This window comes from Agelaius tricolor, unplaced genomic scaffold (assembly GCF_023055355.1).
Source record: "Agelaius tricolor isolate 1412-34295 unplaced genomic scaffold, bAgeTri1.0.p SCAF_1, whole genome shotgun sequence".
Taxonomy (NCBI): Eukaryota; Metazoa; Chordata; class Aves; order Passeriformes; family Icteridae; genus Agelaius; species Agelaius tricolor.
Window position 1 is genome coordinate 47,308,310 of NW_027269261.1, and position 16,998 is coordinate 47,325,307.

Below are 16,998 nucleotides of genomic sequence, written 5' to 3' on the forward strand. Positions count from 1 at the left end.
CTTAGCATTAGCAAATTTGTTAATACTAATTCAACTAAGAGCTTATGAAATATTAACATACATTTCATGCATTTGCTCCTTGCAGCTGTAAGAAAAAAGTGCTTTAAGAAATTATGGAAATTCATTCTATAAATTTCCTCCACCTCCTGCTTTTGATATAATAGCTTACCTTTCTTGTTTTATGTGGATTTCTCATTCTTGAAGATTTTTTTATATCCACTTCAGTAGTGTTTACACAGCCAGGCTATTAAAAGAAAGAGAATGGAAAGCAAAAGGCTAAATCTGTGATGGAACTTCTCTGAGCTACTCCTCTTCAGAGTGCAAGACTGAAAAATAAATTCCCCACCATGAAATTGAAATAAAATAAATTGCCAAGACAGTGGAAACCAATCAGTTTCTGTTTTGGTTTTGCCAAGGAAGCCATTCATTACATTGTAGCTATCCCTCTAAGGAGCATGGTTTGACTTAATGAGACAAAATAAACAGAATTGTGAAGTATTCACCTCAGCTGTGAACCTCAGGTTCGCTTCAGGAGCATTTGGTTTTGGGTCAATTTTTAAAGAGGATTATGTTTTAAAACTAAATGAAAAAAAAAAAAAAGGTTTTGTTTCTACAGAAAAGAAAGAGAAAAAACCAAACCAAACCAACAAAAAAGGCTTCTGCAGCCTAACCAGAAGACTGACAGCCTAAATAAAATTACTCTCAACACATCAGATTTGGGTTTCAGTGGTTCATTCTCACAACTCTGTGGCCTCCCAAAGCACACAAGTACTCTAGTTTCTCCTAATTCATCTTCTTTTGACACTTCCCTCTAAATACAAAATCTATTTGTAAATCTGTTTTTTACCCATTGCTGGAAACAAATAAAAAAAAAGTGTTTTGCTCTCAGGTGAGTCTTATCTATTGATTTTGGAGGGATTACATTTGACACTGAGTGGAAACTACAAAATCTGTTCTCTAGTGGGAACAGACTTCTACTGAAAGTAGGTTGGGGTATTTTTAATGGAAGTAGCTAGATATTGAATTTACTTGCCCAACAGCCAAGCTGGACTTATTATTGCTCTAATGATACAACCTCTGTCTTCTTATCAGAATGGACAATGCTTGAGGTGACTCTAAATTTAATAAGACAAAATTTAGGCTTGTATAGGCTAAGAATATCTTATATAGCTAAGAAAAAATAGCTTTCATTAAAGAGAGCAATGTTACTTTGCCTCTGAAGAATTTTCTAAACAACACACTGATTTTTTTTTCATCCAGTACGGTTTTTTTTTAATTAATAAATAAATAAGTTTCTATTTTAAAGTAATAAATTAGTGTGTATTTGATCATATAACATTTGAAGTAGAAACAGCTTCTCATTGCTAATGATAAAAATAGACAATATTCTTAAGACTGCACCTGACACACTAGAATTGAGACAGTAACTTTTGTGCTTCTGAACAAAAATGGGAAGTTTTGAACTCAGAAATAACTTGCAAATCTCAAAGAAAAAGACAGGTTGAAAAATACAAAGTTCTGCATGATGGCCAATTTAAAAGCAGAAAGCAATTTCCCAGGGCAGTATATTGAGATACAAAGTTTAAAAAAACCAAGTGCATCTACTTTAAGATTACAGCAGCAGCTGGCAGTGAAGAAAGCAGGGGCTTTAACAACATCTACAGCCTTTGAATGTAACAATTTGAATAGCAGGCACACTTACATAAGGCACAAACTGTTATTTGTTCAGTTTTCAGTTACGGTTTTTATGCTTCTAAGCATGCTTTGAAGTTATACTTTTAAGTATGTCCTAAAAATGGAGAGGGGAAAAAAAAAGGGATAAACCTCATCTGAAGCTTCTTATTTTTAAAAATTTTGAGCCCGCCAGGAATAAATTGGTATGGACAGATCTTGCAACTTGCTTGGGTAACTTCCATTCCAGAATTGTACAGATTGATGCAAGGGGGACAAGAACTTCTGGGAGACTTTTAGAAACGAAACAAAGGCAACAATTTTGCTGGTTGCAAAGAGGCCTGACCCAGTAGTGACCTCCTACAGCACTCAGTGGATTCTTACTGACACCTGGCTGCTTCAAACCCCTCACTCTGAAGTGAAGTTGCACAGGCAGGGAGAGGCTGTGGGGGGAGAACCTGGACCAAGGTGGGACTGATGAGAAGCTGGCAGGAGAGCAGCCCCAGGAAGGCAGAGGCAAGGAAGTATCAGGAAGCTTCAGGGCAGAAGGGGAGGTGGCTAAAGGGTGTATCAACTACTCTGACAACCTGGGGTAACAAAAGGAGCTCAAGACATGCATCACTACCTCTATACAAGAGCATTCTCATAATTTTATTTAAATTATATGATCAGAAGTACCTAATGTAGTTTGGGACACAATTTAAGATTTCTTCTTAGCTGAAGTATATTTATTAAATTATACTTGATATGAGATGGGTTTTATTGTTTTTCTGATGCTGCCAAATTTCATCTGTAAATATTTAGGAATAAATATCAAACATCTTTTCAATTAAAATAAACACCAGAAGTTGCATTATGTGAACATTTAGCTAAAATAACTCAGCCTTTGTGGGAAAACCTTTGCTGGACAACATTTAATTTTATTTGTATGCCCTCATTAACATAATAAGTATCTGTTTGAATACAATTATATCCAGCTGTGTTTTCTTTTTGTGTTGTTTTTTTAACTGTACTACCATAGTTCAAATAGTGAGATGCCTGTCAGAGTGCTCTGCTGCAAGAATCCCATTTAGTGTGTGGTATATAATTTGCATACTAATACTGTAAATAGTTTTCAAACGGATTTCCTGGAGGACTTGAGAAGTCTTCTATATGTGTAAATAGAGTGCTTATTTCTTTCAGGAATAATGTTCTTTGTGAAAACAATTTTCCCCCAACACACACAGAGGAAAGCCTTGTGACCTTCTTGAAATTATCATAGAGCAAGATCATAATCAGGGTAGAATCTGGTCCTCATCAATTTTTAAATATCTGGGTGAAAATCTGTCATACATTCACTAAGTTTTTTTTCATCCATCTACTAGGATGTACTTATCTCAAAGTACAAATGCCCTCGTATTAATCAAAGGACAGGTCAGTCCAGTCGCGATAAATTCACTGTTGATATAAATGGATACAGATAAATAATATAAAAAACCCCACATATAGAGAAATTTCAATCCCTACTTCAATTATTGCATAACAAGGTTAGTACAAATCCCAAGCAGCAGCACTTTCTACTGATGCTGTCTAGGAGGATGCACACCAGGCTTCTGCTAAGAAACATCAAAGAAGAAAGAAGCCTTGTCTGTAAGCAGAGGAGGAACCAGAACATACATGCCTTGATCTGGCTATCACCAGCATTTGAAGCAACCATCTGAGAGGATGAGTTAAAAAAAAATCCATTTGATATTAATGTTCTATCCCTGATAACTGTGGCAACAGTGAATATATTATTTAAGCCCTTCTAATAGTGCTACAGTGTATTAATTTTAGGAAACCTGTAACAACTCTTTGGAAGAATTAATTATTTACAGAATATGGCGTGCCTGAGCCATGGTACATTCCCATTCAAGCAGATGCAGGGTATGGAGTATTTATAGTCTGCTTGCTGTACAAAGTTGCACACTCCAAGTACCCTTTTTATTGCCTGGCCATATAGCCCAAATCAACAGCTGTTAATGCCTTTTTTGTATAAAAACCTCTTTGCTATGATGGAATTCTAGAAAGTGCAGAATGCTCAATAGAGAGTAAATTAATATTTATAATTAGGTCAGCTGAAGTTTTGATGTCTTTTTCATCTTTCACAAAGAAGACAGCAATTTAACTGTGAATCTACTTAAGCCAAAATAACCAGAAGTTTTCATGTATCTGAGACAAATATACCCCTGTATGTGGGAGGGAATAAGCTCATGCATTCTGATAGGCTGGGGACTGTCTGTCTGGATTGCTGCTCTGTAGGAAATGATCTGAAGGAGAAGCTGAACATGAGTCAGCAGTATCTCTTTGCAGCAATGCAGACAAACTACATCCCCAGCTGCACGACCAACAGCTTAGCCAGCAGGCAAAGTGCTTATTTCTTTCTACTCAGCATCAAAAGGAAACTTCTGGGACACCAAGACTACTTTTAAGCCCCACAAACAACACAAGAAATATATTTCAAATGGTAAAATGCAGCGGAGGAACAGACTTTTTTTATGCTTGCAAAAGGGAAGAGCTAACTGCTGCCTTTTGTGCCTACAGGGGGGCTCAGAGAGATAGACCTTTTCCAAAGGTGCACTCTGGAAGGACAGGAGACAGTAATCTGAAATTGCAGTAAAGGAATTTCCAGTCAGCTATAAAGAAATATACTTCACAACAAAATTAAGAGAGGCTGTGGAATGTCCATCCTTAGTGATTTTCAAAGCTTGTTTAACCCAAGTGCCTGGACAATCTTATTCACCTTAGAAGTCAGCACTGGTTTGACCAGGAAGTTGAACTAGAAGACCTCCAGAGGTCCCTCTCTGCCTACGCTTCTGTGATACAGCCTACTCCTCACAAAATGAAGGGAGTGAAATTCAAAGAATCCACTTTACAGAACACTCCAATCAAGTATTCACATTCGTGTGAAACTCATCTCTCTGCCTTCCACACCCCACAACAGCAGAGTGGAAACAAGACTGGTGTTTGCTTCCTTGCTGCTGCCCCTGTCCTGCAGCAGCCTGTGCTGCACTCCCAGCCCATACAAACAAACCTCAGGTTGATTTAAGGAAATGTAATTTCTCTTTAGCTAAAAATACATAGGTGCTATTTAAAATAATTACCTCATTTCAATATGCACACCCATAAATTCAGAGTTCATTAAAGCAGTAAATATTTAGGTAGATTGATTCATATACCTTAGGCACTTTCATTGCATTTCAGTGTCAGTACACTGTGAAATAGATATTTTTATTTGTTTTGCAGGCATAGGCTAACTTGTTAACTGTAATTGCAAAATACTAAGTTTTAAGATCTTCAGGCTTCAGAATTTAAAAGACTTTAAATTTAAATTATGGACCTGGGTACAAACATGACAGATTGTCTTTCTCACTGAAAGATTAAAGTCAGACACACAAACATAAAGGAAAAGCAGAGATTTAAATCTTTCTTTTACATTATGTGAAATAGAAGATTATCACAAAGGAGTAAGCTTAAAATTCGAAATTTTCTGAGTGTCAAATGTTAGAGTTGGATTCTGCAACAACCTATTCTGCTATTTCTGTCATTGGTGCTATTCCTGTCATTTTTCTGGGAGTCTTCTAACCCTCAACAGTAACTATTCATATCACTTTCTAAAGTAGAGAAAAGAAGCTAATTAGGCAGTGAGTGATAAGCAGAACAGCAGAGTTCATTTTTATTTGTAGGCTTTCGATTCCAGTTTACTTGTGCAGCTATCTGAACAGTGCATAGTTAAAAATCAAGGGGAGAAGGTTATATGAAAGAAATGGAAGATTACAAAATAAAGGAATGAGGGGGAAAAATATCAGTGGCATTCAGCTGGAAAAAAACAAGAGTTATTAGCTGGAAAAATACCCAGTTTGACTCTGGTAATGTGGGGAAGTCTGTTTTTCTCATACATAATCTAGCATCAAAGGAGACATTAAAATCCTATATTGAGTAAGTTGTCAACAATGGCTAAAACTGAGGCTCTCATAAAGAAAAACACAGGCTACATTCTCCTGCACTGCACCAATTTTTCATTTCACTGAGATGGAAGTTACTCGAGTGTGCAAAACCCACTAAGGCTTACAAGGAAAAGCTGAGGTTTAGGTAATGATTGTCACTGTATGCTGGGATTTTACCTCATTTTACACACTTCAAGGTCAACAAATAAAGGGGCTTTTCCAGTGGAAGAGCTGCACTATTAAAAATTTTGCTGGTGCAAGAGAAAGTCTCAGAGGAACATTCCAAACACACTGAGTACAAGTGGCCAGGTCTTTTTACAGGATTTGGAAAAATGGCTGTTATCTTAAGGCCCAGTCAAAGGACAGCAAAATTTCAAATTCAGATAAAAATTTCAGAAAACTCACCTTTTTTAAAATGTAGCTCACTTTATAATTAGAAATCAATAAACCTCAACTAAGTTATGAAAAAAATAAACCCAGGAGCCATATCTGCCAGAACCTGCAAATCCCTAGGACTATGCACTGATAGTGCTGCCAGAGGAGGTCTCACCAGCCCCTGTTATAGCTTCCAAGGCAGCAAAGACAAACCAGTGATCACAGGGACTGGGCTACAGGAACCACTTCCTTGTGGTTAGAAAAAGATACTGTTACACAGAACTGCAGAACCTAATCAGGGGTTAATTTGCAATCAGCTAGGGGTATCTAATCTGAAACACTCTTATGAACTTTATGATCCTCCCTAAAAAGTGTATGTTTTAATTACTATTCCCATTTGGTTCAGCAGTTCTGTGAAAATAACTCTGAGAAATCCATGTGTGAGCACTAGGACTTGACAACACCTCTAGCAACAAGATCCCAGTAAATCAGCAGATGTCTGAAGAAAGGGAAAATATTATTCTGAGTTTAAGTATTATGACACAGGTGGTAGATTTTTTTTTCACTACACAGCATAATCCCATAACTACAAACTCTAAACTAAATTGCATGGGTCTAGCTACTTAATGATTGTATTATATAATGTTACAGTACTTAGAGTTTCACACACACATATAGTAGTGTGTAAATTATCTTATTATATGCTGCTTGTAGTAGTACCATAGTCCAAGCTTCTGCACAATTAATTTTAGCACAATTATCTCTCTGGAAACGTGCACTTTTGATTCATTCAGTTGTGTGACTGACAAACAAGCAGTGTGACTGGACTTCCAACACCTGCTGTTATATCACAGTGCTTTTGTGGAGGTCCCACTTGCATCATAGCTCTAATGAGAAGCAAACACACAGATTAATATTTGGAATACAGTCCAACAACCACAGTAACCACAAATGTAAATTGGAATAAGTATGTAAGTTTGATGACTACTTTGGAAAGAGCTCCTATCAAGACTTCACCTCCACAATTCCAGACCAAACTTCTCAAATTAGCTCATGATGTTACTAGCTTTTACTACAGACTCAAGCCTTTTAAAAATTACCTCCTCTCAGAATTATAGCTATATCTTTCAATTACCACCTATGAAACATAATTTTTAGGAAGCAAATCCCATGACTGTTCTCAAGTATAGATTCTGTACAAGCATGATTCATATTTTATTTCTAGATGCCTCATAAATTTGCCAGATAATCAGGGTGAAGTTATTAGAACCTGCTTGTCCTACTAACTCATTAGATATTTTCAATACCTATAGTCTTTTCATTATGTATGTGTTATACTTACAAACACTATCTTTTTTGGAACTCAGGATAGGATAAATAGTTGCAATGCATGGATTCAGTATGACACTGAAGTAAGTGAATACAACTTGGAACTGGACTTGCATAGAATAACCTCAAATTTGTTCATATTTCTTAATACGAATCTATTTATAAAACATGCAAAATATCTGTTGATATGGTGCAAATACACCTGAAAATAGTGATCTACAGTCAAGTAGGATAATGGAAACAAATTAGCTGTACACAGCTTAACTGCTAAAACCAGCTATGAGCTGATAATAATGTAAAACCTACTGGTTTTTAATTAAGTAAATAAAAGCTTTTCATTTTTTCTTATTCATTTAGTGGACTGACGTTCCAGGCCACAGAATGTTCAATGTAAAATCTTATTGAGCTTCTTCCTTCAAAGGAAGGGATTGTCTTAATTCATAAGAATTAATAAAACCTTTGTTAGGATTAAGTGTTCTCTTCCATTGAAGGTTTTAGTAGAGAATTATGCAGATAGCATAGAATGAATTTAAATTTTCAATACTTGTCCTCAACAGCTAATTTCATTTTGACTCATTAAAGAACAGAGATAAATAATAAAAAAGTTACAGACTTAATTGTTAAACTAAAATGAATGAGCAATAAAACTTACTGTGTCATACACTAGAAATATACTGATGGAGAAATAATGTATTTTTGCATTTTTGCAAAAGTTAAACATACTGTAGAGAGCCCCACATGGAAGACAGAATCTTGCCATTGGACCAATTACTAAAATCAATACATCCTTTATTAAAGGATTGATTTGCAGATCACTGACTACTACCAAAATAACAGTAGTTCCACTGTTGTTCTGCAACTGACCTAATCAAAACACAGAAAGGTGTGCAATTAATGGATAAAAGTTCAACTATGAGCTCTTTCTCTTATTTGGATAAGATAAATGAAGTTCAAACACAATCAGAAAAAGAAGAGACATTTGATCAATCAGTTTGATCAAACTTTAATTATGTTTGCAGCAAAGTAAAACTCCAATGATTTTCAAACTAAGAGATGTGAAGTCTCACTTAGTGAAGACTTTAGGACCACTTAAAATTTCAAAGATTTTTAGCATCTTTCCGAAATAAAGAAACCTACACTGCACCAATTTCCACTTTATGCTAATTTGTCTTCTCAAACTAGAGTTCAGATCTTTTCCCTGAGTAGTATCAGACACACGAGGAATCCCACTGGCTGTGCAAATGGAAGATGTGCTTGAAACAGGAGAGAGACTCAGAGAAGTTTTCAAGGAATGTAATACTAACTAATGAAACCATAAAATGCATCCATAGGAGATAAAACATCTTGAACCATGACAGTGATCCTCATGTTCTCACACACTTGGTTGATTAAGGACGGACGTTGTTGAAAGCTGAGCTTTTACCTTGAAGGGAACAAGATTTGATCATTTTTTAAAAAAAAACATTAGTTGTGTGTGTGTGTGTGTGTCACAGAATTACATATTATGCAAAATGCATAAGAAAAGGATGTTAAAATTTAATTCTTGAGATAAGTTATATGAAATTAAACAAGAAACTGTACCCAAAAAAATACTCCTGCACTGAACTTCTATGCTTAATTATTTTTGCAAGTTGATTTAATTTCTAATTAGCTTTAATTTATGATATACCATTTCAGGTTTGTCGTGACTGGTTTTCAGAACCAGAAACTGTTGCACAGAAATTAGATCCATTGTATTTATTCAAATGGTGTTTCAGTAGGATTAATTTTACTTAAGGCTGTATTAAAATGATTTTTGTGTATGTGAAGATTCCAGTATTGCACAAGGAAACTTGTTAAATTTTTCCATTTTATTGCCCCTTTGCTAAATACCTAGATTCATTATTGCTTTCTCAATATTTTTTTTTTACCACAAAAGGCAGGAAACTGCTGTTTTACAGATTCCATACAGAAGAAATTGAGGTTATTCACTTGAAAATAAATGGCAACAGAAAAGTCTAGCACATCTCTGAAAAAGCTGATGGCAAATATAGGTGACATTTAGAAATTGATTATATGCCTTTTGACTTATAAGAAGATCTTTGACAAAATGCTTTGGATTAAAGGAGAAAATTTAATTCCCACAGATACAAAGATCAGTGTATAAACATTGCACTTATAAAAAAAATTCCTTATACTTACTTCTTCAGGTCACATTCCTAGTTTCACACAGAACTGGGTCTTACTCAAAACCATATTGTCATATCATTTTTCTTGGTGTCCTTCCACCATCTCATCAATTAACTATCTCACAGCTTGTTACCTGTCAATTTTAACTTCCAAAAATTCATTTTGTTGCACTCTTGCAAGAAACGTGGCTTCTTTTTCCCCATCTGCCCCACCTTTTCTCAAGTATTAGACTAAATAAAAATGCTAAATAATGTGAGTACAAAATCTTCTACAAAGATCTTAGATAGCAGGCCAGCTAGAGGGCTTATAAATATGTGCCTCAATTACATGGAAGTATGGATCATAAACATTATGACCATTTTTTGAAGTTAAAGCATTTAACTTGGGTTTTGTTTCATTACCAGAAGGGCAATTATCTGAGAATGACAATTCCTGGTTTGGCTGCATTCCCTGTCTCCTGTAGAGGTAACTCCCTTGTAAGGATATATGGTCAAACAGGTGCAAAAGAAGACATGAAAATTATATGTGTATATATCTCTAGAGAAGATGGATGGCATGATTCACATTTGCTTTCTGAAGACACCTATACATTTTTTGAAAATAATATGAAAAAGCAGAGTTCTCTGGCTCTGCAAGTGACTGGCCCAGAAAAGTCTACCACTGAGTGTGAAATGCAGGCATGTACTATCTTATCCAAGGTAAATGCATTGTTTTGACAACTCTCTGAGGCTGATCTTGAAGGACAGAATGAAATAATTATTAAAATACAGAAGAACCCACTGCCTGGCCATCAACTCCTAGAAATGTTCCCTGCCAGGTCAGGTGTCAAGGGTCATGTTCAGACCACTAAAAATACAATTAAAAAAAAAGAGAAAATTAAATTAATGGACATAGAGTCTCATAAAGAGAGAGAGAAGCAAAAGATGTGGGATATGTGACAAATTATAAAATATTTGAAGAACACTGTTTTCCTAGTTTGGTGCTAGGAAGCAATGGCAGGCAGCACCCTAATCCAGATATGCTCACCCCAGATACTTCTCTGTCCTGTATTAAATCACACAAATACTGTTGTTGTTTTTCATAAAATCATAGAATCATCTAGGTTGGAATAGACCTTGAAGGTCATTAAGTCTGACCCTTATAAATATTTTATATCCATTTTTTCCCAGAGAACCAAAATAATCACCATAATTGAGCAAAATAGTAACAGCAATGGGAATAGAAGTCCTGTGGATTGGGTTTAACCAAGTTATAAATGGCAGAATAAAAGAACTGGTTCACACTTTGACTCATGCTCGTGCTTTATCAAAGCACACTATGACTAAACCACAGCCAGTGTTTAAACTTTGAAGAGGGACACATAGCACTGCAGTTTTCTAGCACATCTGTTGTGTATTTCCCATCTTCATTTTAAAAACAACTGCACAGAAACCTGCTAAATGTGACTGTAATACAACCAACACAGACTGATGGCAAAGGTCAGAGAGGCACTGGAGAAAATTAAATGCTTTTTCAAGTTTTTACAGTTACAAAGTACACAGGTGACTTTCAAAGAAAAGGATACTTCACCCACTGTCTTCTGAATTGTTGTGAATCTCAGCAAGTATCCAAAAGGACTTTTTTATTATGGCCATATTATTTCATTAATATATAACTCAGGAAGAAAAATGAATAATTTGTAGCAGCAAGACATCAGCTGTCTTGCTTGTTACCTAAAAGAGTTAATTTTAGAGTGAGCCACAGCTACTTTGCTCTGACTGTATTTAGTGTGGGTTTGAAAATGTTTTAGAGCATTTACTGCTTTAGTACCCGTTTGTCCGTTTTTAACATGTGTAAGATTTTGGAGTTTAGAAAGAGATAATAATTCAGAAAAGATAAACAAGTTCTCTTTGAAAGACTTTAATAAGGAGCATGACATTTCTTTTTGAGAAAAAGCAGCTTCTCAATTTCTTTCTCCTAGAAGTAACTCACTTCCGCAATTTAGCCTGATTTGTTATTGTTTCTGACTAACGCCTTAATCCTCCTCACCAATTTTTTTCTTATTTCCACACTGTTATCAACAGAAGTTTCAAAATTATGAAAATAATACACTTTCTAGGTAGGTGAAAAGAAGAGAAAGATTTTCAAGATGTGTTTACTCTGCAATCAACAAGAGAAATGCATCACTTATGTGAATAATACTAATCTCAGACCTATGCCAGATACTGGCTCTACCTTGGAAATAGCAGCATGGACTTTCTCCTAGGCCTGATGCTCAGGATTGCAAGGGAGTTTATACAGCTCTCCCTGACACAAATTTCCATGGTTTTTCTATGGCTGGTATCTGAACTAGTAAAACTAAATATGGTTTGGGAATGTCTTTGCTGGCTGCAGCTATCTACAGCTGAAGTTTGGCCATACTCTTTTTAACTGCAAGCTAAGATCTTTCTACATAAAGCAGAAATTGGGATTTACAGAAATGACCAAGATTGCACTCCCACATACATATCCTGAAATACACATAACAACCCCCACTCCTCCCCCCCACAAAAAAAAACCAAACCAAAACACCCTCACAGGGAAACAGCAATTACATAAACATTGGAATGCAAACTAAACAGTGAGATAACAAAGCTGTTCTCTTAACTGTCTCTCGGAAGAAAATTGAGCAGTAGATGATTACTTGAATAAACTTTTCCAAATCAAGTTTCTCTAGCTTGTCTCCAAGCATCATCTCAGTCTGAAGACCCAGGAAAAAATTATGGACCAGCAAATCCAAAGTAACAGTCAAAATGACTTTTAAGAATTAGTCTGTCCCTCAGACTGTGGCATAAATCTTCTAGAACTTCTGTAATCACCTACAGGCTTGCCTTTGACTTGGACCTATGAAACACTGGTGTTTTTTGAGGCAAATCCTCTTCACATGTCAAACCTTGGTTAATTTTCCCTTTAAAACCTATGAGTCATAGTGACATTTCTGATACCTAATCATCCTCTTTTTCTGCATCACCATTCTCCTGGCTCCGGTGCCATACAGCTGTTCTCAAGTCTCCCATTCCTGTAGTGCACTGCTGCACTGTCCTTTAGGAATGATGCCTTGTTTCCCTCTTCTGCTCCTTTCATCAACTTAAAGTTGAAATACAATGAAAATTTAATATTCATAGTTTATATTTTTAATGTAAATCTTCTGTATCAGTACTGTATCTGGGGAGGTAACAAACATAGCAATAAAGCAACTAAGGACCAGGATGTCTGCAAGAAAACCCCCAAAAAATATTTATTTACTCAGCTTCAACCAACCAACCAACCAAAAATAATAAAACATTTGATCCTCAAACCTTGTTTTCAGTTAAAAAAAAATTACATTGGAGTGCATTTTGTACTATGTTGTCACTGCCCCTAGCCTCTGAACTTTTATCAAAAGGCTAAACACTGTAAATAAAAATAAGAATTATCCACAGATTCTTATCCAAACATCACCTTAAAAAACTGTTTAAAAAATCTAGTTCTCCAGAGCTGCAGTAGCATTTTTGTAATTTTTTGGGAGGCCTTTTGGAGGCTTGAAAATCCATTACAAATTGTAACTAGCTCTAGCATCACCCTCCTCTTTTCAGTCTTTTTGTGTTTTATCTTTTGTTCTTTTCAAAAGAAGCTTCTGGATTTTACTGTGACAGTAAATTTATAACATTGTTTTTAAAAATAATATTATTTTTCACTGACTCTTGAGAGGAGCAGTTTAACCAAAGTATGGACCTCTCCATTCATCTATTTATATCTTCTAAAGCCAGGAGCCTACATTGCTGACTGTAAGCCAGTCTTTTGCCTCTGATATTTCCTAGGTATGTTTACAGCCAGATTAAAAACATCTGCTGGACCAGGCAGATTTATCCACAGTTCAGCCAAAGCTCTTAATCAGATTCAATTTCCTCTTGTTCTGGTCCCTTTTAACTCTCTTGAAGCTTCAACAATTCATCTCTTCCAAACCTGAAAATAACATTCTCAGATTCAAAACCTTTAGATCCATTTCTGCAGCAAATATAAAAGCTCTCTTCACCTTCACAGGTCTGAGGTCCACAGATACTTCGTGTTTATTCCCTATGTAGTTCCAACCTACATCAGATGGAAAATTGCTTTCTGTTCTCCTTCCTTGTTTTATGTCAGTGATTAGACAATAATATCCCAGTCTTTTTGAATCTATTTCCTGTGGCTGGAATTTTTCACATCAAGTTATTTTTGCTACCTGACATTATAAATCCTACCTAAAATTCCATTTCTTCTATGACCACTTCACTTCCACAGTTGCAAATGTAAGCTGACCATGATCAATTTTGTTTTTCTTTTAAACTTTCTCATTGCATTCTATTCTTCCACACGTGTCATCACCTAATTTTACTTCCCCCACTAAAAGTAGCTTTCCCCAGTGTCAGAGCAAAAGATATAGTTCATATATGATTTCATTGGTAATGATATCAAACTGCATAAACAGAGAAGGAAAGCTTGACTCTAGGTAAGGGAAACCAATATTGCTCTGTAGTAAAGCAAAAAAAAAAAAAAAGTTCAGTTTAATTGGAATTATTGTAACAATTGACATGACATTCTTTTTCACAATTTTAGCACTCAAATATAGTTGAGTATGTAAGAAGCTTTCTTTTTTAAACTTTTGTTTCAGATGGACTTTGACAAAGAACTCAGACAAATCTTGTTTAGACAGTGACTCCCACAGCTCAAAGCCAATATTTAATCTTTACATGCTTCAAAAATAGCTTGGAAGCATAACTGGAATGAAGTTAAAAGGCTTAGCAAGCAAAAAAGCAGACTAAAAAAGAAAAATAGTCAGACTTATTTAAGAGTATTTTTAGTTATGCTGATAATTTTGGTTGTGTGACTCATACCCAGGAAACCTTTGAGATGATAATAGTCAAAGACAGGTACCTTCTGATTCAAGAAACCAGGCACAACACATCTATTCACTGAAAATCGTGAACTGGATGCACACACATCTGAAGTCTGCAATACCAGATTCATATAAACTCAAGATCCTTAAAAGAGGGAGACAAGCCCCAACCCCTCACCCTACTGCTGTTTTACTTGTGCCCAGGCCACCCCAAAGCTCCAGAGAAGGTGACATTTCAGCAGCCCTGCTCACAGACCCAGTGGCCCCAGCAGCACTCACCACCGGACGGTGCACATCCCAAAATGCTCGCTCCTGACTGTCAAGAATCTTCCTCTCTATCTTGTCTCTCTTCTTGTCAACCCTGTCAATGTCATAGGACATTTAAAAGAAACAGTGTCAAGGACAGTAATTTTAAACATAAAATGTATTAAACCACTTCCCCCCCTTTCAAAAAATCATGCAAAATGAAAACTGCTCATCTCCAAAGGAACTTACTTTGCTTGTGCTTCAGCTTGCATAAAAATAAACTCCCATTTCCGAGCAAAAGCTCGCTGTAGCCTGGCCAAACTCTCCTGCAAATACATCACAATTTTAGTGGGTTAGCTTGCAAGTTATTTACTCCTTAATAGGTTCTGGCTTTATCTTTACCTCCTCTCCTCACCTCCCCCTCACCAAAACATAATACAAGCCATGATATCTGTGTCAGTGTAAATTGACCTTACTTATCTGATACAAAGTCTGTTCTTGCCACCCAATGAGATGGAATACTTTTGAATGCCTTGACTATTTTAGTTTTGAAACTCTGATAAAAAGGGTAGATGCATCCTTCAGCAGAACATGGGATTTCTGAAACATTTTTATATACTGTGTGCTATCTTAGTAATTTTGAAACAGAACAAACATCCTTGTTTTGAAAGTATGTAACAATGAAAGATAACAGTTATGTCCATTATGGATGATCCACATGACAATTCTCCATCACTCATCTATGCAAATAGTTTCCACTGGACAGTGTTGGCTGCCATTTTTGGTAGTATAGTCAAACCTCCACAGCTATCCTTATCTTTAAAAATGTAGACTATATTTCTTCAATACTGTATAGGAAATGCATCTATTCTGCAGCCTACTAATAATAACAGGAAGAAAAATTATAAAATCATTGCAAAATTCTTTCTTCCATTGATGATGGAACATTTTCACTGTCTCCAACAGAGCTTTCTAAATCTCTTCACAGCTTAAACAGCAGCAGTATGCAGTCTTCTTAACAAAAGTGTTATTTTGACTATATTTCTATGCATTGCAAACATCTCTGTGCCATAATCACTGAGAATGAAGACTACAGAAAGAGAAGAGCAGACTTTCTAGAGATCTTGTCAATACCAGAAAAGGCTCTTATGGATTGTACATTGAAGGGGAGTTTTCTAAGGCATGTGAGTATAAAATTATGCATGTCCCACAGCGCAGTACACTGAAAAACAAGCTTGTGCCAAAAGAAGTAATGCAGTGTGTCAGCATGGTGCTGTGGCTGGAGTGTCTGGTGTGTTGAGAGGCCAGGCTGACTATCCTTCTATCAGGTCACAGCAGCACACCTGGACAGCTTTCAGCCCCAGAGACAGGGCTGTTTGTGAATTTTATGTTGACAGATTCATGAAAAATTCAGGAATTTTTTGGGGGTAGAGTTAGAATTCGAGCCATCTCTCTCCTTATCGAATGCCATCCTCATCAGCTAATCCAACTCTCCCTTTTTCAAGCTCTTCCTGGCCCCAATTATCTTACCTTGCCCGAGGCACAGCACAACTGTCAGGGAGTAGGAATGCCTCTAGTCTGACCCTCTTTGCCTCTTAGCTAGCTGATGGGAAAAGGCTCAAGTGTCAGCATCCCTTGTAAAGAATGAGATTCACATTTCTACATCTATTAAGAGCTTTTGGAAATGTTGTCAGAGATCCTTTGTTAAAACCTTAAATGCTGTAGAGAACAACCTCTTCCAAACACTCGGGGTGCAGCCGGGATTTGTGAAGTTATTTGTGATCCTGGCATGGGGATCTGAGCAGAGTAAGATTAGAGATGGGCTGCAATCTCAGCATTTGTCCAGTTAGCCTTCACTATCATCTCTCAAACACCATTTAAGACTACTGAGCAGTGACCCACAAGCTGGAAGAACTGGATAACTAATAGATTTTCACACATAATGCCCATAGTTCTCAAGCTTCACATTATTTCACAGGCTCACCAGGCCCAGCACAGAAATTTACTTTTTGCCAGGTACTTACAGCTTCATAGTCTGCTAGTTCTAGCCTTGCTTTGTTTTGCATTGTCCGCTTGCAGAGGTAAACAGCTGGAACAGAATAAAATAAACAGAATTTGCTACTATCTCACAAGCATGGCAGATCAGAAATAAAAGCTTCATGTCTGGCTTAAAGCTAGCTTTTTTTGGTTTGATTTCTCCCTTTGTTCTAGAAAGCTTTAAATATGGGATCAAGGCTACCAGGATTGTAACTGAAATGATGGATCAGATACATAGGTTCATTAAATAATAATAAAATCTGCTTTATGCAACAGACATCATGTGCAAAATTCATGAGGTACTTGAGGTCAGGGTTTTTTAATGGCCAGGGA

At 36.3% G+C, this 16,998-nt stretch overlaps 1 protein-coding gene across 12 annotated transcripts in view; it reads right to left on the minus strand.

Annotated features, from left to right (window-relative positions):
- RGS7 (regulator of G protein signaling 7) overlaps nucleotides 1-16,998 on the minus strand; it is a 250,885-nt gene that overhangs the window by 63,195 nt on the left and 170,692 nt on the right. For all 12 annotated transcript variants that reach the window (XR_011680081.1, XM_071432724.1, XM_071432730.1 and 9 more), the window contains exons 7-10: nucleotides 16,653-16,717; nucleotides 14,878-14,954; nucleotides 14,662-14,743; nucleotides 170-244 (exon numbers count right to left, since the gene is read on the minus strand). Coding sequence is in view for 11 of the 12 variants with exons in the window: in XM_071432724.1 (XP_071288825.1) it covers nucleotides 170-244; nucleotides 14,662-14,743; nucleotides 14,878-14,954; nucleotides 16,653-16,717 (299 nt within the window). In the remaining variant the exon portion in view is untranslated. The remainder of the gene's footprint in view (nucleotides 1-169; nucleotides 245-14,661; nucleotides 14,744-14,877; nucleotides 14,955-16,652; nucleotides 16,718-16,998) is intronic.